We start from the raw sequence: 25228 nt of genomic DNA, 5'->3' as shown, positions 1-25228 counted from the left end.
AAAAAATATGATTATTCGTTATAAAGCTTCTTTACCACCTTTTTTTTTTTTTTTTTTTTTTTTTTTAATAAACAGATAACACTCGTTTCATCTTTTTCCTTTTTTTTCGTTTTTTTCTCTCTTTCTTTCTTATCTTTTTTCTTTTTCCTTTTTTCTTTTTTTTTTTTTTTTTTTTTTTTTTTTTTTTTTTTTTGATCCGAGATAATGGCGAAGTACAAATCAAAAATGTGCCAGATAAAAATAATATTATAATTAACGAAAAAATATCTAGAAAATGATTGGATATTAAAAATAATTAAATCGTTCCTGTTGTTTGTTGTGCCAATTACGACGTATAAAGTTCATTCTTAATGCACGATACTAAATGAAATTCCTTCTTGATATTGCGAGAACAAAAATTATGCGAGAGGATAGATTTCGAGAATAAATTGCAATGTCTAAACGAAAATTTTCATGTCTGCGTTATATATAAGGACGTTTTTTTATTCTTTAACGAAGGTCTCGTTAAAGAGGTGCTATTTAAAATTAGGTAACGTTAGATTTATTAAGAAGTGCGTAGAACGGGTATTAAATTAATTCACGTTATCGTCTTAATTAAAATTTCAAAAATATCTTTGGATAATGTAAACGTTTCTTTAATGGATTAATCCATTGTTATCATATCCCGGGTTAGAGCTTTATCGTACTGCTCATAAACTTTGATGTTTTAGAAATCGTTTTCCGATCTCGTTAATACCTTATCAAAGGTTTTGTACTAAGAGCTTTCTAGTGAAACCTTAACAGCTAAAATATATATATATATATATATGTATATGTATGTAGATACATACGTACGTACTTATATGACGCTCGGTCTCATCTCGGAACTATAATGGAGTTGCGAACTATGCTAGATGTGGTAGCGTGCTTAGCGTATCCCCACGTAAGGCGACAGTCGTTTAACTATAGGATAACTTTGCCGATGGCGAGGTATATACCGATTATCACTGAAGCTGCGTCGATGAAAGGGATCGATAAGAAAAAGTCTTCATTAAAAATCGTAACAACTAAACTATCATAGAAATTATTTCATTCTTACGTTTATCAATAAAATAAATAAATATGATTTAACCCATATAATACTTTACGATTTAAGATCAAAGATGCATGAAAATACGTCGTAGATATTTCAAAGGTGAATACGAAAACGCATAAACGTTTTATCACCGGTCAAGCAAGAAGTTACGCTGTTGTGACTCTAACGATCATAGATAAATTTAATGGCTCGCACTAATTAGAAGCAACGGCCATTATCATCCTCGGTCATAGTTACAAAAACGTATTCACCAAGAGCATCCAACTATTATTAGATTCCGATTACTCTCGTTCTCTCGTGCCAAAACCATGAGGTTTAATCGCATAACGAGGAGGGATGGTATAGAGATCGATCCATTTCATTCTTAGCTATTCTAATAGAAGATCTTAAAGGTTTCTTTGCCAAAGAAGAATAATCGACGATATAATATCGTATATCATCGACGATAATCAATTTTACTCCTTCTGTGGTACACGTTTATGTAATATAAAATTAATTACGTTTCGATCGATGCCCTTCATTAGTGGTTCGACTAACGTAAGGTGCTTTAAAGGAGAGTTATTCATCCATTTCTCCTAGAATGCTTCATAAAATTCAAAGGATCGGTAAGATAACGTAACGCGTAAGGATCGTACATCATCACAGCCAAGGTAGTTTTTACCAGTTACGACGAGGATCCGCCTATTCGAGCTTAATCATTTCGAAGTTAGGCAGAGGTTAGAGCAAAACTTCCCTACGACGTCGCAATTCCCGACGGGGGTTTTGGAAGAGAACTCGAATGAGCAAGATAGAGATAGATAGAGAGAGAGAGAGAGAGAGAGAGAGAGAGAGAGAGAGAGAGAAGGGTGGGGAGGAATGTAAGAGAAAGAGAGAGAGTAAGATATAGTAGTAGCTCGTAGATAAACTTAATGGTTCCGGGCTAATTAGGCCGGAAAGTCCGGACCAAAGGCATTAGCACCACCTTTCGCAGTCTAAAGATAATTTCGACGGCCACTTTCTGCCGCAGGAGAGCCTCAGGAGACGAAGCGAGTCGCCGACCAACGTCGTTCTCGCGAATCCCGCATCCTGGACCGTCGTGAACCGAAAGAGCTAAAGGAAACGTCAGGGTGCATACTTTTAGCTCGAAAGAGATCCTCCTCGCAAAACTCCGATCCGCATCGATCAACATACGACAACGCAACGACGATGACGACGACGACGACGACGACGACGACAATGATGTTTATTACGACAACGACGAGATTCTGTCATCGTTAATCAGGTAAAATTATTCGATTATTTCGTTTTTCTTTTTTTTTTTAATTCTAGTTAAATCATAATTAATCTGAGCGTTGCATGATTCACGAATTTTTTCTTTCCTTTTCTTTCCTCTTTTTTTTCTTTTTTCTCTATTTCGTTATAACGACAGAATTCAAAATGTGCATTGATTATCATTATTTCCAAGACTTAAAAAAAGAGAATATATACAGTATTTTTTTTCTTCCCCGAGTCAAAATTATTCGTTCTCTGTGTTTGAAGTGCTTTAATAGGGATAGTAATATAGAGCATAATCCAAGTGCACAACTTGAAATTATATTGATATGTACACAACTAGGATTAAACTTAGCGAGACGATGAAATTTTTGTTCGATTTAACGAGAAATGAGAAAAGAAAAGGAAAAAAAAAAAAAAAAAAACAAAAGAAAAGAAAAGAGGAAGAGAAAGAAAACGAGCAAATATTCTTTTCTCGACGATTAATAATTTACTCGGTAGAAGGAACATTCAATCTGTGTAAATTCTTCATCGCGAAAGCTCGAGATCAGTAATGAAACAGGTATGTATATTCGAGAGAACGAAGTCTTAAAATGAAAAGAAAGGAAAGAAGAGAAGAAGAAATAAAAAAAAAAAAAAAAAAAAAGAAAAAAAAGGAAAAAAAGAAAAGAAAAAAGAAAAAAAAAGGACGAAAATAAAAGAAAAGAAAAGAAAAGAAAAGAAAAGAAAAGAAAAGAAAAAAGTATAAAGGATATACGGGAAAATACTAAAGTCAAGATCGCGAAACGCGGAAAGAGATTTAAGACCACCCTCTTATTTGGCTTCCTTCTCCTACTTCAGCTAAAAACGCAAACCTCCAGAATAAGCGCATGTACGTATGTATGTAAGTTTACTCGTGTGTGTGTGTGTGTGTATGTATATATGTACTCGTGCGAACGATAAAACGGAATTTGCATTCGAGTTCCTCGTTAAAGTCGAGACGAAGTAAACTATCGCGAGCACATCGATTCCATTTTCAACCGCTATCAACGCGTACCAGTACTTGAAAAAAAAAGATACAGAGAGAGAGAGAGAAAGAAAGAGGGAGAGAGGGAGAAATAGAGAAAGAGGGAAAAAGGAAAAAATCTTCCATTATGCCAAATAGCTAGGAAAAACACCCTCAGAATAAAGGTGTAAGAAAACGAAAGGGCAACGAAAAGGTGAATCTCTTCTATCTCGCTCTTTCATTTTCATTCGATGTTCCATACGTTTGTGATATCTTAAACAAGTACCTAATCGAGATGTTATTGTACTAGGAAAGAAGAAAAAGGGAAAAAAAAATAGAAAAAGAAGAATAGTCGATAAAAACCAACGATCGTTTATATATATATATATATATATATATATATATATATATATATCTTCTTTAGTTCAACTCGATGAAACTTTATTTCTTTCATTTTTAACGAAATCGATATTGTCAATCATTCATTCCTTTGTTATATATTTAAAAATCAATCGATCGATCAATCGATCAAAAAATTATTAATTCTTTTCTTTTGTTTCATATTTTACAGATTATTCCTGTCGAAACGTGAAGTGAAGCTATCGGATCTGTTCGTCTACAGTCTGGAAGAGGATCAAAAAAAAAAAAAAAAAAAAAACAAAAAAAAGAAATGTGTAATCGATTAGATCGAAGAGTCAAAAATATCTGCGGTTCGAGTTGAAGCTTTGAAAAAGAAAAAAGAAATTAAAAAAAAAAAAAGAAATAAAGAAAAGAAGAGAAAAAAAAAAAAGAGAAAAAGGATACACAAATGACGATGTTATCGATCGTGGCCTATTTTTTTAGAAAGGGGGTGATAAAAAAGAAATAACCGAGACCAACGAAAGCATTATTGCAACAACGAGTTAATTCGATTCGATCGATTCGAATTACGTCTATGGACAATTTTTAGCTTTATCACGCGATCGATCATTGAATTTAAAAAAAAAAAAAATAAATAAATAAATAAATAAAAAATAAAAACTCATCGATGATACGTCATTCTCATGTGTATACTTACCTTTTTTTTCCTTTTTTCTTTTCTTTTCTTTTCTTTTCTTTTCTTTTTTTTTTTTCTTTTTTTTTTCATTCAGGAAGGATCGAAAGGAAGAGCGACGTCTTCTTTCTTTGTAAAAAAAAAAAAAAAAAAAAAAAGAAAAAAAAAGAAAAAAGAAAAAAGCAAAGGAAAAAAGAAGGAAGAACAAAAAAATTGTGAACGAAAGTATGTCGAAAGATCTTGAAAACGGGGGAAAAAAATGGGAATGAGGATGGATTATGAGAAAGGACGTGGGTACTACGATTAGAAAATATAAAAATATCTGGCCAAAAGGCGTCGTCGTAAACCTTATTTTAGAACACGTGGAAATTCGCTAGAATAGAACACGTGGGCGAAAAAGATTTCATTTCACTAGAAAAAGAACGCGCCAAGGATGATCTTTGAATCCCGTAATAGGATTTTTAGGATCAGCACGTTCGTTCGATACGACAGGCGGTATCTTTGAGGCGAACATGTAATCCAAAAGGCAAAAGGAAAAAAAATTTGTAAATCCTTTATAGAACGTAAAACTCGAATTATAATGAAGAGAATTAAATAAAAAAAAAAAAAACAAAAATAAAAAAAAAATAAACAAAAAAAACAAAAAAAGAAACAAAAAATTAAAAAAAAAATCATTTCGTTGTCGAAGCGTTCATTACGGATAATCGGATGAATTAATTAAAAGGAACTTCTGTTCGTCGTTAAAAAGAAGGAAAAATAAATAAATAAATCGAGGAGTTGAAAAAATAAAAAACATGGAAGAAAAAGAAGAAACAAAAGAAATTGTGTTAACAAGGATACGAGTTTAATTTAAATCACCTCGAAGATCCGCCCTCGTCTCTTGTTGTAAACGAAATAATTCAAAGTGCGAAGGAGAAGATTCGATCTATCATAAAAGCACGCTCCTTGACCGTTTTAAAGGAAATTCTTCGAGCATACTTTCGGTTTCGCTGACGCGTTCAGGACGCTCTTGTACAAAGTATTCCTTATATCTCCTTGACCCGTTCCAGTGTCTCTTCTTGTGGGATCGGAAACGCGAACGTCACGCAAATCGTTGTTCTCGTCAATCAAAAAAAAAAAAAAAAAAAATAATAAAAAAAAAGAAAAAAAAAGAAAAAAAAGATAGGAGAAGAAAAAAGAGAATAGAAAGAAAAAAATAAAAAATAAAAAGAAGAAAAAATGAATGAATAAATAAATAAATAAATGAAAGAAAGAATGATGACGCATTAACGAGATAAAAAGTAATAATCAAATTGTGAATCTCATATAATGCGAACAAAATTTATAAATGATCTTTTAACGTAGGTATATATCTAAATTATGATAACATCGTTTTCGAATGATTGGAACATTGTTGGGCGAACTAATGAAGCCGTAATTATTTAAACAAACAAACAAACAAACATCACCCGAACCAAACGCGTCATGATAAAAGATTCAATGGCCTAAAAACCGTAGTGAACCAGGTGGTTGTTACGGTACGTCGATAAATATATACCGGGTGCTCTCAATTTAACGAGATTCAACAACGAATTCCATTTGCGATTTTATCTCGGCTTGTGGCGATTCGATTCGACGACTTTCGAATCGAGTTACTCTCTCGCTCAACACTTATTCGAATGGAAAATTAGAAGCTTCCTTGTTCGAAGAGTTTAGTTCTCTAGTGTGAATTGTACAACTCTGTCGGCACTTTTGATAAGCTATATATACCTACTTGCACCTTCCTATAAAGGAATCAAGAGTGAAACTTAACGTGAATATTCGTGATCAAATTAATACGTTATTATTCGAAGACGTTCTGTATAGCGTGTTATAAAAGTTTGCCTTTTATCATTATATTTGACGGTTGCGAAGGGAGAATGAAAGAGGGAGGAAAAAGAGAAGAAAGGGAGAAAAAAAAGGGCTGCGAGGTGGATGAAGGAGAGGGGGGAGGAGAACGTTATTTGTGACGTTAGGAGAAAAACAAAAGAAAACAAAATATAATTAAATAACAAAAATAGATGTACTTCCGCGTTTCTCGACCTACCACGAAGGGACACGCGCGTGTGCGCAAACTTTTTACATTTTAGATACGTACAGAGAGAAAGAGTGAGAAAGAAAAAATGAAAGAGAGAGAGAGAGAGAGAGAGAGAATCGCGTTATAGATAGTCGATGAACGAACGTAGCGAAGGAAAGTGTTCCGATATTCTCAAAAGCGTGAGAAGAAATAAAAAAGAAAAAAAGAAAAAAAAGAAGAAAGACAAGGAAAAAAAAAAAAAAAAGAATAAAAAATGGACGAAGTACTTCGCGAACGTAGGATATTCTGAGAGAAAAGTTCAAGACGAATATTAAAAATACCAAATAAAAAAAAAAAAAAACCAAAAATTATTAAAAAAGAAAAAAAAAAAAAAGAAATCGATTAAGATCGTCGTAGCATATGACATGTCCGTGCAAGCTTACTAGTGCCGCCGTGCTTTTTCGTTAAATTCCTTTGTCGCTCGTACCTATCGAACGATTCGTATGAAAGTCGTCGTGAGTCATCGACGACTCGTCGTTCCGTGTGCCATCGACGTCGACGTCTTTTCATTGCAAAATATAAAGAGATAAAAAGATAAAAAGGGAAAGAGAGAGGGAGAGAGAGAGAGAGAGAGAAGAATAGAAGAAAATAGGAAAAACAAGAGAACAAAAGTGAAAGTGAGAAGACATCTATTTTCAATATTTTTCGCTTTGATAAAATGTCTTATCGATCGATGAATATGAAAAAGAAAACATACTCCTTCGTGTATTCTCTGTAATTGCAAATTTCCCTTTTTAACTTAACTCTTTCCTAACTCGAATATTAATTCTCAGACTATAAGAATAATGAACGATCGTAGGAGCAAAAGGAAGTAAAAGAAGAAGAAGAAGAGGAGGAAGATGAAGAAGAAGAAGAAGAAGAAGAAGAAAAAAGGAGAGATAGAAAAAGAAAGAAGAAAAAAAAAGAACTTAAAATTATCTTAATCGAGCCGAAATATTTTGCTAAAAATCTCGAAAAGTTTTGAAGATCGTCGAAGATATTTAGAAACGTTTATTAATACGTATTTATACATATAAGTATTGTAGAATATTCATGATCGGTCTTGTCGATCGTTCGGTGTATAAATAAAAATGATAAGATGATAAAAATTGTCCCGGCGGTATATATATATATATATATATATATATATATATATATATATGTATGCATGTATATATATATATACTACGTGAAAATGACGTACGTGATTTACCGGAACGACGAGTCTAGAGCATAGCGAATAAATAAAGAATGTATTTTATGATATTTTATGCATAAACAAGGGGAAAAAAAAAATCACGATTGTAAGTCGATATAGCGATAGTCCAATATAAAATTTAAGTAGAATTGTATAAAGTGAATAAGGATAAAGGGAGGAGCAGATAAAGAAGAGGGAGAGAGAGAGAGAGAGAGAGAGAGAGAGAGAGAGAGAGAGAGAGAGAGAGAGACAGACAGACAGACAGAAAGAAAGAGAAAGAGAAAAAGAAAAAGAAAGAAAGACAGAGACAATGTGTAAAACGTATAGCATCATTCGATCGTCGGCCAAATCGAAAACTATCGCGATTTCTATGGCAAAATTCGATGCTCGGAATCGTACGATTGACAGAACCGCAGGCCGGTGATTCTACTTTCGGAAACGATCGAAAAATTGGTGTTCCCGTTGGAAACGTTGTTAATACGTATCGCCATGGTCAATTACAAGCTCACCCTCCACCTCCTCCTGCCACCCTCTCACCATTTTTCCCTCCGCAAAACCTCCTCCACTACTCTCTTTCTCTCTCTCACTCTCTCCCTCTCCCTCTCCCTCTCCCTCCCTCCACCGACCTCACATTTTCCAATGGAAAATTTCCGATCCGATTTTCCTTCGAACCATACCATACGCTTAACTCGTGACAATTCTGATAATCAGTTTATACGCTCCAATTCTTGCTCGCCGAAGAGATTTCGATCGTTTCAATTGCATTCCTAGAGAGAAAGAGATAGATAGATAAATAGATAGATAGAGAGAAAGAGAGAGAGAGAGAGAGAGAGAGAGAGAGAGAAGCAAAAAGAGAGATAGACTCATTTAATGACGACTATCGAAGCGATCGGAACGAAACAAACGTCTAGTATTGCCATAGGCGTAACAAAACTAACCGATCGAATTCTCATTGTTTCCAACTGGGACTTCAAAAAACTTACGATCGAACAAATTTTCCAAAGTTTGTTCCCGGCTTTATCAGGAATCCTGAACAATTGCGATATTAATAACAATGCTAATGTAAAATATTGTATATTGTTTCGCGTTATTTATTTTTCAGTGTTTTTAATAGATGCGCGTTTATACGGTATTCTCTAAAAACAAACGTTATTGCATAATGTTATTGGGACGCGACTCGACCGACCCTCTGTCCTGCTGTCCCGCATCACTCGCGACGATTTATCATTCACGGTATTATTTTCTTTTTAAACCAAAGTATATGTATATACATACGTACGTACAATACATACATAAATACATATGTATATGTACACTTATATATGTACTTGGTGCGAATGAACGATGAAAATACAAGGGGAAGAGAGAAAGAGAGAGGGAGAGAGAGAGAGAGAGAGAAAGAGAGAGAGAGAGATAGAGAGAGAGAAAGAGAGAGAGAGAGAATTACGTGATACGTAGAATAAATAACGTCCAAAATTTTCGTTCCTAATATCGTCGACGATAAATGCATCGTTTGCTCGCATACGAAATAGACTCCTATGTTAATTTCTAAAGCGTTTTCATCTGCATTATATAATCCAACGTTTTGTTATTCTTATGTAGATATTCGTATACATAATGTATGTGTTGATCTTCGGATGATTCAACGTCGATGTAAATATTGAGTTGCGATTCTGATTAGATTTTAATTAGACTTTTTAAGCGTGATTAGGGATCCTCTATTCGGTTTAATTTTACGCAGATTCTTTGAGTTTAGTTGAAAAGGAGAAAAAGAAAAAAGAAGAAAAAAATGAAAAAATGAAAAGGTAAAAAAAAATGGAAGGAAGGAAGGAAGGAAGGAAAGAAAAAAAAGGAGAAAAGAAAAGAAAAGAGAAAAGAGAGAGAGAGAGAGAGAGAGAGAGAGAGAGAGAGAGAGAGAGAGAGAGAGAGAGAAGAGAAGGAAGAAAAATGATGATATTCCCTATTATATACCGATAATAAATCTACGAAATATTTTTATTCTTCGCCTGCGTGGGATCACTTATGTGGGACAGTGGATCAAGAAGATTAGTATGTTTATAAACTTCAACGTAACTCCAACAGCTTTTGCAGTGTGTGAAGTAACCCGAATCCAGTGTAAACTAGTCTAGGACACGTTTAAGTATGTATGGCTTGGAGTGCAGAGAGATATTGCGAACGTACGATCCGTCCACCATCGGAGTAATGTTCTAGCAGAGCTCGCTTAGAAAAAGGTCTCACGGGGGTCGAACGAGAACAAAGCTTTTCATTCGGACAAAAAAAAAAAAAAAAAAAAAAAAACTGTTATCTCGTTTTGTTCCTTTTTGTTTTGTAAACTTTCATTCATATTTCATTGATTAACGAACAACGACTGTTTTGTTCTTTTTTTCTTTTTTTTCTTTTTTTCTTTTTTTCTTTTTTTCTTTTTTCATATCGATCGTCGTCGTTCATTCGCCGAACGAATCAAAACCAAAGTTAAAACTATGCTTTAATTGAAACAATACGTTTTATTTCTCTGTGATCATCGTTGACGTCAACAATTCGTACAATTTTACGAATACAATTCATTTCCTGATTCTAAAGTCCAAAAAAAAGAAGAAAAAAAAAAAAAAGACAGAGAAAGAAAGAAAAAAACGAATGGATAGTTAAATAATAACGTACGTAATTCATTTGAATTTGCGGTTCTCGTAAATGATTCTAAACGTTTCGATGTAATTTTCTACGTCGTTTCGAGGATTGCGATTTTAAACGATCCCCGCGAGAACAGCGATGCGACAACAACGATGGAAGGATTCGAATCGTGCGATGTGTGCTCGCGAGAGAGAACATAACGGCAAATTATGTCGCTCCGATAGATCTTAATAGCGGAGAAAGTGCACTAAATGAACCTAAGGCTAATCTCTAGCAGCACGAAGTATTAACGTTAATAGCGAAATTATATTGTAAAGGAGCGAGGAAGCCATTAAATACTATGCATAGGCCACTCCTAACGTTTCCTATGTATAGAGAGGTACGTCGAAAACGAGAGCCGCATTCTTTTCGCAATGTCTGTCTCTAAAGAGATCGTTCGAGCGAGGAAAATGAACGAAAAAGAAAAAAAGAAAAAAAAAAGAGAAAAAAAAAAGAAAAAAAAAGAGAAAAAAATTAATTAATTAATAAATAAATAAATAAATAAATAAATAAATAAATAAATAAATAAAACTAAAGAATAATAATAAAATTGATATAACGAAGGGAAAAGAAGATCTCGGATTTGACAATGCGAAGAGAAAAACGTCGATCGTGCGTCCATTGTGACGAGTACCAAAGATCGGACATCGCGGGATGATAAACAATAGTACTTTAAAAAGTTAAATAAGAAGCGCAGAAGTTTCTACCGTCTTTTTTTCGATCATGGCAGAAAGAGGAAAACGCACATTCATACATACATACACACATACACACACAAACATGCGCGCGCACACACACGCACATATTATATATATATATACACATACACATACACATACATACATTCGTACATACTTGTACTAACACGTTTATGCGACATACATAAGAGAAAAGAAAGAAAGAAAAAAAAAGAAACAGAAAAAAAAACAGAAAAAAAACCGCAAAAGCAAGAAGGAAAAATTGAACAAAAAAAGAAAAATTAAGAAAAAAAACGTTTCACGACCGATCTACGTATATTTACTCGTACGCCGTATTCCACGATAGTCCTCAGTTATTTCTTTTCTTCAAAAAATATTTATAAGTATTCCGATAAATCCGAGAGAGAGAGAGAGAGAGAGAGAGAGAGAGAGAGAGAGAGAGAGAGAGAGAGAGAGAGAGAGAGAGAGAGAGAGAGAGAGAGACCGGATTCAAAACTAATGGTATTAAAGGAAAAAAAGAAGGAGATAGAAGAAGGGGAAAAAAAAAAGAAAAAAAAATGATATAATAAATTTATTCCAATTTGATCTATGTAAAAGTACTTGTACATGTCGTGGCGCTTGTCGTGGAAAATGAAAGAAAAGTGATATTATTTATTTGCGAATTTGATAAGCGGCAAAATCGCCAAAGAAAGGTCTTTGTTTATTATAATTGTGTATCTGATATGCTTTATCAATCGAAATATTATTATTACTTTGTTAAATGTAACGGTCAATTATGTTCTAAATAAAATCTGCCAAGATTCTTGTGAAACTTTTTCATTTTCAATCATTATATATATTTTTATATGATATCAACGAAACAATAAGTCAATGAATGAATTATCAATGAATGAAATATCAATGAATCAATATTTTCATTGATATTTTATCAATGAATCAATAACTTCATTGATATTTTATCAATGAAAAGATTAGTAATAGTAGTATTTCTCTTACCGACAATTTCTCTGCCGATAACTGGATCTACAGGATCTATTTACGATATAACGATACATAATTTCATCGTCGTAACTTTGGAAGTCTTGTAACTGTAAAATAAACAATACGTATTATTATCTGTTAATATAAATAAAAATTAATGGAATATTTAAAGAAATTCTTTCAACTATCGAAGGATGGTATTTATATACAATGGTAATTTACCGACAGTTACATCTAACCTTTCTTACGAAAAACGAACGATTCTAAAAGTACGTTTTATATTAATACATATATATATATATATATATATGTATACGTCTTTATATATGTGTCTTTAAAGAAAAATTTCTTCTTTGATGTACCCTTTCTAATTCATTTTATATCGGTTTTAAGTTCTTAATAAAAGCATTTGTTGATATACAAATCTTATAAGTTACAAAATTCGTAATAAATAGAAATCGCAAATCTCTAAATAGTTTCTACGCCATATTCTCTCTTTGAAAATGTTTTCACTTAATTTTACTTAATCTATATCTAATCTATTATTACCAAATAAAAAATATATACCTACGTTAATAGGGTGATATTATGATGTATTAATATTACGTTAAATAATGCTTTTAAGAAAAATATAAGCGGAAATTAATAAGCGAACGTAGTAAACACGCACGTTTGAACTCGCGTTAAAATCGTAATGGCTTCTGTCGGCTATTATCAGATTTTGTCAGCAGGTGGCTCTGGCGTACGTTTATTAGCCAATAGCAGGACGATTCAATAAATCGAAGAAGAGATGGCGATTGGTATTTCCTTCGGTAGTCTGAGATAGAAAGAAAGTTTCTGATTTCTTCAATTTTATTTCTATTACTTCGACAAACTTATTATTTTTAACATATTTAACAACTTCACTTACGGAATTGCAGGTACGTAAACTTAAATTTTTACATCCATGATATTTAGTTTCTATGAAAAATGTATGTAGTCGACATACGTGCAATCCTTTGTTAAGAGTAACAAGCCGAACGCGTGCTTTTTAATTTGCCAGTAATTAAAATATTGAAATACAGTATATTCGATAAATAAATAATAATAGAAAGCATCGTAAGCATTGTAATGAAATAATCAATGCTATATATTTATATATTTTACAAACTTACGATATTAGAAAGATGTATGTTAAGTTTTAAGTAATATAGGTTAAGTTTTACATCATCTCCATTATGGTCAATGAATTATTGAATATATTATTATTTTAATAATTATATGATTATTTAAATCAACTGAGTCATCCATGATCCCTTTTTTGCACTTGATGAAAATAAAAAATAAAAAAAAATACTCACTTTAATCGTTTAAATATATTTTATAAAACTGAAAAAAAGATTGAGAAAGAAATAACGTTACATTTTATTTTTGAAACTGTATTATCACAATTGATCTTGTATAATATATATCATTGAAAAATTACTTTTTAATTATATTACTAAATAAAACAGATATAATATAAAAGGAAGATTATAGAATTCATTATCAGAAAAGTGCTAATCAGGTTTGATATCTTTTTCAGAATGTCCAGCCGAGAAGGAGGTAAGAAGAAACCATTGAAGGCACCGAAGAAGGATTCTAAAGAGTTAGATGATGAAGATGTAGCTTTCAAGCAAAAACAAAAGGAACAACAAAAGGCATTGGCGGAAGCAGCCAAGAAGGCTAGCCAAAAGGGTCCTTTAGTTACTGGCGGTATCAAGAAGTCTGGCAAAAAGTGATTGATTCTTATAAAAGAGCATTGTTTAAAAATCTATCACCATGATCACTTTACAAAATGTGTTCCGATAATGTTACAGCTTTGTTATCGTTCAATGATCAACGTGCTGTTCGAAATATTTTTACCATCATTATTCGCTCCGTCAGTTATTTGTAAATAAAATTGATAATAGATAAAAATTCAATAGATTATAATATCTCACGATATTTGTACTTTAGCATGGATTCGATTGAAGATTTTATATTTCTTAAGTCGAACAAAAGTCACGCCTTGTGTCATTCTTGTCTAAGTAACACAGATATTATTTTATACGATAAAATACGATAAAAACGAGCAACGATGGAGCGAGCGAGCAAGCGAGCAAGCTCGAAAGAAAAGCGAAAGAAAAAGAAAAAATCGACAATACTTCTTATTGATTTTTCTTTTCTTTTTCTTTTCTTTTTTTACGAAACGTAAAGAAAATTCCTAAAGTACATTCAGCTCGTCGTTTTATTATTACATTTAATAAATAAGAACGCCCCCGTATGATTTTGTACTTTTATTTAGAATTAATTAATTTAAATGCTATCGTGTTATTACGTGTTTATGTACATTGTACATAAATACACATGTACACTCGTTTATATAATCAATCTCGTGAGTCAACGCTTTTCTTTTTCCGATCGTTCCACATATCCACGTCATCATAGACTCAATGATGTACCTAGCTTTATATATATTAAGCTTCATACAGGTTTGATATCGCTCATTAAGTTAACGAAGCTTCGCACGCCAACGTATCGACCCACGCTAGTGACGCCAATTAACCTTGATTTCGAAACGCGTAAAAATACTCCTTCGACACGAGTTTGACCGACAAAAGAGAGAGAGAGAGAGAGAGAGAGAGAAAAGGGGGAAAGGGAAAAAAGAAAAAAAAAAGAGATACATAAGACGAGATTGGTCCTCTATGCATTGACACTGTGATATTCTACGATCAAATTACAAAAAAATAAATCTCCCAGTGTGAGTGTGTACATGTGTGCGCGCGCGCACTTGTATTGATATATCTCGGTGAGAAGTAAAAAATGAAAAAAAAAGAATAAAAAGAGAGAGAGAGAGAGAAAGAAAAAAAAAACATCAAACGTTAAAAGTAAAATAATATACCGTATAGATCGAACGCGAGCGAGCGCGTGGCTAGCGACGAGGCGTGAATTACAGCTGATCGTCAGATGATCGACAGTGCTGGCAACCTTAGCGAGATTAAACATCATACGTGCACGCATATACGTCTAGTCTATCCTTTCGAACGTTACGTTACATACTACAGGCGACATTAAACCTGTACATTAAAGACACGTTAACACGTAATTTAGATCGCGTGAGTGTTATTAATAATGGGAATGTTAAGGGGTGACATTGACGTAAAAAGTATAGTGTACAATTAAATTCCATTAAAATGAATTCGTCTTGGAGATATGTACGAGTACGCGTGTGAAACAGAGAGAGGAAGAGAGAGAGAGAGAGAGAAAGGATAAAAAGAAATAGAGATATAGTGACAGAGATAGAGCGTACAGAAAGGAAGAACGAATCGCGCCATCCATAATTTTCTCGATGAAGGAAAGTTAAAAAGGTAAAGAGGAAAAAGGTTCGGATGTTATTAATCGAAGAAGATTCATATCTCATATAGTAGAATTAACATTAAATGGATAATCGTTTAACCTTCGACCATTGCAATGTTTGACACGTAAGAGAGAGGATAAAATGAGAAAGAATGAGAGACAGAGAACGAGAGAAAGAGAAAGAAGGAAAGAAAGAGAGAGAGAGAGAGAGAGATGCAAGCTAGGTTAGTTCTCATCTAGACCGTTGGCAGCAGTGTCGATCAGGCAGTAGCTGTCACCGCCTGGGTCAGTTGGCAACAGACCTTCGAAGCGGTCGGTGGGTGGTGAGAGCTTTTGCTCCGTGGTTGCCTTACGTCGTTTTTCTTTCTCTCTCTCTCTTTCTCTCTCTCTTTCTCTCTCCCTCCCCCTCTGTCTGTCTCTCTGTCTTCGTTTCTCCCCATACACGGTACCCCCTCTCCTAATATCTCTTACTCTTTCGCTCACTCACCCTTTCCAAGGTATATATCATTGGTTCAATTCCATTTCCGTCGTGGGTCGAGAGAGCGAAGAGAAGGAAGAAGACGATCGAACGGGAGTCTCTTTTGAAGGAGGAGGAAGAGGAGGAGGAGGAGGAGGACACGGGTGATCACGAGAGACATTTCTGACAAACAACGAAAGACGAATTCGCGTGCGCGTCGATAGTCTCGAGAACGGCCATGGGGCCCGACAGGATCATTTGACCCGTGGGGACGACTCCAGGCTCGGTGGATTGTGCTACTGCCTCGCTCTATACTTCGATTCGGTGAGTTTCTCACTTTAAACGTAATAATAATTTTCTTAATTGTTTCACTTTTCTTTTCTTTCTTTTTGTCCCTCATCTCTGATTACCCCTGTCTCTGTATCTCTATTTGTATCTTTCTCTTATTCGTATATACTTACATATGAAAAGATAGATAGACAAAGAGAGAGAGAGAGAGAGAGAGAGAGAGAGAGAGAGAGAGAGAAAGGGAAAAGAAAGAAATAAACGTCATCATGTTATGTGTCTTTAACCTATACGAAAGAAAATATATGGATCCATGCATATGTATATATAATATATATATATATATATATATATATATATATACACATATACACTCTGCAATTGACCGAACGATCCTTAAATCATTCTGTCATCTTGATTAGAAAAAAAAGATATATATATATATATATATATATATATATATATATATATATATATCAAAACTACGTAGAAACTAGTAATAGTAATCGAGAGTTTCTTCTTTGTCGCAGAGAGTTCTGTGTTTTAAACGTGCTACTATCGTGTCTCTACGTTTTACGTGTGCGTGCATGCGTGCGTGCTTTTGCAAGCCACCTCTCTCTCTCTCTCTCTCTTTCTCTCTCTCTCTCTCTCTCTCTCTCTCTCTCTCTTTCTTTTTCTCTCTTTCTCTCTCACTTCGCTCGTTCCACCTCTCTTTTCACTCTGTCGTTTCTGTCTTCTTTCTTTATTTCTTTCTCGCTCTCTCGTACGTACATACGTACGTATGTATATATCAGCGCACGCGTGCACGCCTAACTCTCCCGTCCGCGAAAAGGGACACACTTTTACACGTTATCGGTCTGTATTACAGTATCCGTTCTCTCTACCACCTCTACCTTTCTACCACCCTTCCTCCCTTTCCCTCCTCTCCTCCCACCCTCTCTCTCTCTCTCTCTCTCTCTCTCTCACCCCCGCCCTATCACGAGAAATCTCGATGAATCTGACCGATTCAGGTCTCTTGTCATTATTTTTCTCCTTTCGAATGATTGCAAAGTAATCAAAAATTTCGTAATACCTTTTTCGTGTTTCGATAAAAATCATATTTCATGTCTCTCATTTTTTCCTTTATCTTCTTTCTTTTTTTTCTTTTTTTCTTTCTTTCCTTTTCTTTTTCTTTTCTTTTTATCGTAGGCCCCTTATTATAGGTCCTCGCCGTCGACCCTCTCCCCCCCCCCCCGCCGCCTTCTCTTCGGATCCAGTCCTCGTTTTACTTGATTTTAATTTCTTTTGTTTTGTTTTTTTTTTTTGTTTTTTTTTTTTTTTATCCTTTAACGAGAGAGTACCAAATAATTATTATCTTTTCCATATTACACGAGTTAATCCTTTCAGGATGCAATGGCATATGGCATCGCAATGGTTGAACGTATGAGAGCGCTTTAAATGCTAGGGGAACTTGAGAGAGTAGTTGTGGTGGGGTGAAGGGGTGAATGGGTAAAGGGAGCTGAGGGTGATGGTGATGATGGTGGTGGTGGAGGCGGACGACTTGCCTACTGTGTTATCGAGCCGATCAGAGAGACTTACCATTTTCTCTCTCTCTCTCTCTCTCTCTCTCTCTCTCTCTCTCTCTCTCTCTCTCTCTCTCTCTCTCTCTCTCTCTCTTTCTTTCTCTCTTTATATTTCGTATATTTTATATTTTGTTTTGTTCTAATATATATATATATATATATTACATATTTTTTTTAATTTCTTCCACTCGTAATAATAATATGTCTCGTTTATTCTTTCTTTTTTTTTTTTTTTTTTTTTCTTTTTTTTTCTTTTTTTTTTCTTTTGATAAAATAAGCGCTGTGACTGTGCGTTTGTGACTGTATATTCAAAATATTCGCGTATCTTCCCCATTAAAAAGTCCTTGCTGTTTCTTGACGACAACGATGACGACGATGGCTACTTCAACTTCGACTTTGACTTCGACTTCGACGACGATCGTTTCTCTCTCGTCTTTCTCATTAAAACTCCTTAAGTCGTAAACGATGTTTACAACTCATTTTGCAAACTTAAACCAGATAAAAGGAGCTTATCTGCCAACATTGCCCATTTTGTTTTACTAAAGCCCCCATTCATTTTCTGTCATTTTTATGTTATCCTTTTTTTCTTTTCTTTTTCTTTTTTTTCTTTTTTTCTTCGTGTGGTTTTTTTTTTTTTTTTTTTTTTTTTTTTTTTTTTTTTACATTTTAACGTTATAACATTTTTCACCGCTCTTATCTAGGCTACGTTCCAACTCCTTTATTTTATGCACACATGTACATAGTAACATATACAAACACACGTACATATATGAACAGGTGCCCACGTATCCATGTATTTATATATGTATGCGTGCATATACACGTAGGTGTGCGTTTGAACCGAAGCGATTTTTCTCCCACGACTAATAACTCAAGGGAATCACGTATCTATGTATTCTCTCTCTCTCTCTCTCTCTCTCTCTCTCTCTCTCTCTCTCTCTCTCTCTCTCTCTCTCTCTTACTCTCTCTCTCCCCCTACCCCATCCCCCTTCCATCTTTTATGAGTATCCTCTCGTTTCACAAACGAGCACACCTAGTCTCTTTGTTTATCATCCTTTTTTTTCTCTCTCTTGTTCTTTTTCTTCATCTTCATCTTCTACTTCTACTTCTACTTCTACTTCTACTTCTACTTCTACTACTACCTCTTCCTTTTCCTCTTTTCCACCCTTGACATTGCTCTTTATTAATTATCCTCGATATTCATTCTCGTGACAGAGGATAACCTTTCTTTTCCCCCATTATATATATATATATATATATATATATATATATATATATATATATATGTACGTCATCTTTATCGAGGACGGAGGATTTATAGCTTCTCTTTCGTGAACTTTTTTTTTGAGTCGATCGAGGATACCGATAAGCTTTAGTTATTATATGTCGACCTTCAACGCAGATTATAGGGCAAATGTTAATCGATTATCATCTATGACGATGGGAATAAATAAAAAAAAAAAATAAAAAAAAATAAAAAAAAAAAGGAAGACAAAAAAAATACAATTTTCCGATCTCTTTCGTTCTCGTTCGATCGAGTTGAATCGTTTGCGTAAAAAAAAAAAAAGTAAAAGAATTGAAAAAAAAAAAAAGGAAGAAGGAAAAACAATGTTTATTTCGATTCTCAAAAAGTTCGATGTTCAATCGACGATTGAACTTTGTATGTACTTCGAAAGAAATGACTTTTACCATTTCTCAACCTTCGTTTCTTCGTGCCAAATGGATCCATAACCTTGCTTTCTTCTTCAGACTTTTAAAATTCTACGAGTATTTTGATATATATATATATATATATATATATACATTTATAACTTTCTAGATCGTCAACACAAAACATATTTACTTAGAAACGAAAGTTTCTTACTCGTGAAACAAAAACAAGGAAGCATTTTTACAACCGTTCTATATATATATATATATATGTGTTCGTGTGTGTGTATGTGTTATATGTATATTTCTTCAGATTAAAAAACTGCAAGCTTAGAAATTTTTTATACTAACATAAAAGTGAGAAAAATTAGTCTGAACGAGATTAGATCTTGCAAAAAAGTACGATAAAAATCTTTTAAAAATCACACATAGAAACTTTTAGTCCACCTAGTATATACGTGCACGTGTATCAAAAATACAAATAAACGATTGTTGCGCATCTCTAAGTCCCTCGTCTTTAATATTCTAAAAACGAACGAATGTATGTGCGTTTGATGTGGGTATATATATATATATATGTATATGTACATATATCTTTACATAATATACATGTATACTATGTTCGTCTTTCTTCGTACCGCTCGAGGCAACCCGCAACATACTATCGGTCTGCAAGGCCTGAATTAATACGTGCGATCGTTGTTGCGTCACGCATTTCGAACGTTTTATCTTTCATAATAAAGACTCTGCCAGCTTACATACGATCGTTTCCGTCTTCTCTTCCCTTTACTTCTCGCATCTTATCTTTTCATAAAATCACGAATTCATACTAACTCGTGTCGTTTAACATTAGATAGGATCTTAAGCGATTAAGATCAGAGTTTTTCTTTCGTAATATTTTATTTTTTCTATTTCGTCGAAGATAGACGATTTTCTATTACAACAGTACAAAATTAATAATTTGTAAGAGGATATGGGGGAAAAAAAAAAAAATAAAAAAATAAAAAAAGAAAAAAAAATCAAAAATAAAATAAAAAGAAAAACAAACTATTACATCGATCTTATTAACGTTAATAAAGAGAAATAGATATATATATTTAACGAGTGTAACGTCAAGTTTTATTGATATATCTTTTTTTCGTGGACACTAATATGATAGAGTAAATATATGGGAGAGAAAAAAAAAATAAATAAAAAAAGAAACGATAACTTTCTTACTTTCATTAAAATCTCATTTCTGTCGGCCAAAGCGATTAAAAAGTTCTACAAACATATACACATATACATATATATATATATATATATACCAGCGGTTAGATAATACGAGGATATATCGTAAAAGAACATAAAAGTATATATTCGCAACATTTGTTTCGGGCTACTTGTATTTGATAAGTTGTAAAAAGACAGTGAGATAAATTCTCAATATATAGATTCTCCAGTTGTACGATGATCTTACGCAAGATTTCAACGATCCCCGCCTACACTAACTCTCTCTCTCTCTCTCTCTCTCTCTCTCTTTCTCTCTCTTTCTCTCCCTCTCTGTCTTTTTCACTCACTCTCTGAACGACAACCTTTATTCTTTTCATCGAGTTGGTCGAAGCCAGCCAAGAGAAATACTGAGAGAAAAGGAAAGATATAAGGAGGGATAAGAAGAAGGACTATCTTTCCGTGGAATGACATTTAAACGGTCGTTAATGTTCCGTAAAGTCTCTTTGCGAAGACAGAGAAAACGCGTTGATTCTCTTCGTTCTTACATAATCTTTGGCACGCGTTACGTCAAAGAGACTTATGGATCGTGCACGTTTTTGCTCCTGTTTCAGAAGCCACAGTTATATAGTTCTTTTTCTACGAATTAAACACGTGCGACGTTTTTCTTTTTTTTTTTTCTTTTTTTTTTAAATTTTTTAAAATCGCATACGCAAGGAAATATAATTATAAATGTAGAATAATAATATGTGAGAAGGAAAAGTTAATTGGAAAATTTTCTTTTCTCGGCCCCTTCACTCTCCCCAGTCAGCCCCACCCACTCACCCTCCCTCCTTCCATTCATTTTCGTCGACCTCGATTACTATGACGAGGACGCTTTCGAGAAAGCTACTGCTATCCTTTCCTATTCCATGCATAGGAAATATATACACATATACATATGTATGTATTTATGTATGTATATATATATATATAAATATATATATATATATATTACCTGCAAAGCGAACGTTGCAGCACAAATGACTCGTTTGCACGTAATTGACGTTGAGCCAAGGTTCGAGTTCTCTCGTATTGCGAGCTTTAAGTACACCAAGTACGTAGATACTCGTACTTACTTAAATAACGAAGATATTGATATTACGTATTTATACGAAGATATTACGTATTTATCTATCAATCTGACATCTTTTAAAGTTTACGATTCCTCCATTGAAACGTATTAAAACTTTCCAATAGTATATAAGATAATAATTATATGAGTTTGTATTTATCTATTATAATCCGTAATTAATTTCAACGCCAAAATTAATAGTAGGTTGCGATTAAATCGATTTTCTAATAGTTAGGTAACGGTACACGCGAACACTATATTTCTATTAAAATACATAAAGCTATGGGATGAATATGTACTACGGATGTATTCATACTTTACCTATGTATGTCCGTACTTTAAAAGAGGACATGGACGAAGATAGATCGATCAGTACTTTATCGTTCGTAAACGATAAAGTGTGTTGTACGTATATCACACTAATAATCGCTTCATTAGTATGACATTATCTTATAACTTCTCTCTTTCGCTTTTTATAAACAAACGATAGATAATATTGTATTATAAAGAAAATTAATTAGCTATAATATCTAATAGTACTTATAATAATAATAATAATTATTATTATTATAATAATTATAATAATAAAAATAATAATGATGATGATGATGATGATGATGATGATAATAATATTAATAATAGTAGAGTCTTTGAAAATTATATACATATAAATAATATATAAAAAGATATGTTTGTATGTGTTAGATTAATATATAATAATCTAATAATAATGATGACAATAATAATAATAATAATAATAATAATAATAATAATAATAATAATAATAATAATAATAATAATAATAATAGTAATAATAACAATGATAATAATAATGATGAGAGAAAAGCTGTTGAAAATTATATACATATGGATTATATATAAAAAGATTTGTATATATATTGTATAGATAAACAGTTTCTCGATGTAATGTGGGTCAGTTCGTTTACGACGAATGGTTTATCCCGGTTGAAGCGAGCGAATTGCAATCGTGCCTTTTAACGTCGAGACTCTTTCACGTTATCCTCGACTTCTTGAAGCGTACATACATAAATACATACATACGTACGTACATATATACATACATACATACGTACGTACATACATATATACATACATACATACATACATACATACATACATACATACATACATACATACATACATACATACATACATACATACATACATACATACATATACATAGATGGGGCAGAGTATACGGATATTCATGATAGAAGCGTATCGAGGTTGTTACGAATATAGAGAAGATAGTTAGATACCTACGGAATACGGAAAAGTCTTACCACAACTCTTCACACGCATAAAATACTCACGCGGCTCATCGAGGACAAAAGGAAATATACAATGATTTTACAGTTAACTCTTGCAATTAGAAAAGTAATAAACATTCGGATGTATAAAAAGAAGTATCTTCTTTTCTTTTTTACGCTCATAAACACAAAAGCATTTATTCATTGTTATCGTATATCACATATCTCCCGTATATTAAATTCTTATCTATATATTATATTATATATATATATATATATATATATATGTCCTTTGTGTGAGCGTATGTCTAGATAAAAATAATACAAGATTAGATTCAATTAAACGACCTTGTTTTAATTATCGAATGACAAAGGCACCGATTCGAGAAAAACGAATTCCGTAGGGATCTGAAGCGACGAATAAACTCAGAGCGTAATATCGCATAAATACGAATAAAAATCAATCCGCCATCGAAACTAAGGATATAACGTTTCAATAGACGAGATGGTAAAAACAAAAAGAAAAGAAATGGAAAAAAAAGAAAGAAAGAAAGAAAAAGAAAAAAGGGTTCGATTTTTTCGAGGATATCCTCACAAAGATGAATTCAATCGAAACGAACGAGATATTAAGAAATTACATTTCATTTTTTTCTCTCTGTCTATCTCTCTCTTTCTCTCTCTCTCTCTTGTTCTTGCTCTTTCTTTCTCATCTCGTTTATTGTGTCTCCTTTATCTATTTAAATAGTTTCGTAACCGATAGTTTCACGCTGCAACGCCGCCGTTGACAAGATATAATACTCGTTCGTTCCTTTACGTAATTCTTATACGACACGTCCCTCTCTTTATTATCGAGCTACTACCTTTTTTTTAGTTTTCTTTTTTAGTTTTTCTTTTTAGTTTTTTTTTCCGCCTTCCCTTCCCCTCCTCCCTCCCTCATTTCTTTTCCTTCCCCTCTTGGGGCTCGTCGTTGCTCTTTTCGTTAGAGCTCTTTGTTAATGCACATATTAAATATACATGATTTATTTTAAATAAATCGAAGAGAATTCATTCATTGATTTTTTATATCTTGACTTTTGAAATCTCTTTTGAAAAATTATATCTTTCAATTTAAGATACCATTTGAGATGATTAAAGATATTGTTATATATTAAAGATAAGAAAAAAAAAAGAAAAAGAAAAAAAAAAAGAAATAATAATTAGAATTGATCGATTCTTTAGTTTATAGATATTTTATTATCACTCAATTCTCTCGAATAATTTATAATTAATATTCAAATTTTTAATTTTATTTTAGAGGATTAATTATAATATTATATATAAATGGTAATTAGAAAAATAAGATACGCTTGAACGATTTGTTTTTCTTATTTCTAGCTCTTAGATGAGTTTATTGTGCATAATTCTTACGTGTAATTTATCAATGTTCGCTTCTTATATTTATATTCAATGAATTTTATGATTTATTATAAATAAATTGTTTGTTCATCGAATTTTCAAATTTTTTACTTTTGAATTCTATTGATAAATAGTTGTAATAATTTTAAGTTCCATTCGAGATGCTTAGAAATATTATTATTATTATTATTATTATTATTATTATTATTATTATTATTATTATTATTATTATTATTATTATTATTATTATTATTATTATTATTATCATTATCATTATATATAAGGTAATTAGAAAAACGAGATACACTTGACCGATTCATTATTTTTATTCTTAGTTACTAGATAAGCTATTGCGTCTAGTTCTTTCCTGCAATTTATCAGTATTCGTGTCTATAGTTATACGCAATGCACTGTAGATAGAAGATAAACAATGTGTAGACAGTTGGGAAAGGAGGTAGCAGCGCATCGCACGTATCTTTGATTCTTATTTATAGGTAGCCAAAACCAAGGCCAATTCTTGGCGTTTCAACACGCGATTCGTGGGCACTATGATTTCATTCTAATCATTGATTCTCCTTTTATCTCTAGCTAACTTTATACAATTACGATTTTCGACAATGATCGTTTTATTTCATTCTCGAGTAAATTCGTCAAGGATAATAGCTTTTTTTTTTTCTTTTCTTTTTTCTTTCCTTGCCTTTTTATTCTTGTTCTTTTTTTTCAGTTTGTTTATTTATTAATTTTTTTTTTTTTACTTCATTCTTTTTTCATTTTTCTTTCTTCCTCTTCTTCTTTTTTTCTTTTTTTTTTTTTTCTTCGATGAAGCTCGAATCGGGATAAGTTAAGAAGGTGATTTTTTAACCTTGAACAACTGCGAAATAATGTCGAGGAATAGCATGCCAGTGCCAAATTATTGCAGTACGAACGATTCAACCAAAACTGACATGAGATCTGATCACGAACGAT

General features: G+C 32.8%; 3 protein-coding genes and 1 long non-coding RNA gene across 4 annotated transcripts in view; 3 read left to right on the top strand and 1 right to left on the bottom strand.

Moving 5' to 3' along the window:
* The window catches only part of LOC118446102 (protein vein-like), a 238565-nt gene extending 234544 nt beyond the window's left edge, over positions 1-4021 (top strand). The window contains exons 8-9 of the transcript XR_014982663.1: positions 2082-2336; positions 3883-4021. The gene's annotated coding sequence lies outside the window, so the exon portion shown is untranslated. The remainder of the gene's footprint in view (positions 1-2081; positions 2337-3882) is intronic.
* Positions 1-12645, bottom strand: part of LOC118446108 (uncharacterized) — a 53024-nt gene extending 40379 nt beyond the window's left edge. Inside the window, exons 1-2 of the long non-coding RNA XR_014982664.1 lie at positions 12534-12645; positions 11978-12069 (exon numbers count right to left, since the gene is read on the bottom strand). This is a non-coding gene — a long non-coding RNA (uncharacterized LOC118446108). The remainder of the gene's footprint in view (positions 1-11977; positions 12070-12533) is intronic.
* An 83-nt stretch (positions 12646-12728) lies between these two features.
* Positions 12729-14246, top strand: LOC118446123 (translation machinery-associated protein 7 homolog). The gene is made up of 2 exons (XM_035876422.2): positions 12729-12882; positions 13527-14246. Exon 2 carries the CDS (start codon positions 13528-13530, stop codon positions 13720-13722), a length of 195 nt encoding a protein of 64 aa, XP_035732315.1. The 5' UTR covers positions 12729-12882; position 13527; the 3' UTR covers positions 13723-14246.
* A 221-nt stretch (positions 14247-14467) lies between these two features.
* The window catches only part of atos (atos homolog atossa), a 54520-nt gene continuing 43759 nt past the window's right edge, over positions 14468-25228 (top strand). The window contains exons 1-2 of the mRNA XM_035876420.2: positions 14468-15330; positions 15817-16100. The gene's annotated coding sequence lies outside the window, so the exon portion shown is untranslated. The remainder of the gene's footprint in view (positions 15331-15816; positions 16101-25228) is intronic.

The sequence above is a fragment of the Vespa mandarinia genome, chromosome 1 (genome assembly GCF_050613455.1).
Source record: "Vespa mandarinia isolate Hongniang chromosome 1, ASM5061345v1, whole genome shotgun sequence".
NCBI lineage: Eukaryota > Metazoa > Arthropoda > Insecta > Hymenoptera > Vespidae > Vespa > Vespa mandarinia.
Note: the sequence above shows the minus strand (reverse complement) of the source record. Positions and strands in the feature narration are given on the sequence as shown.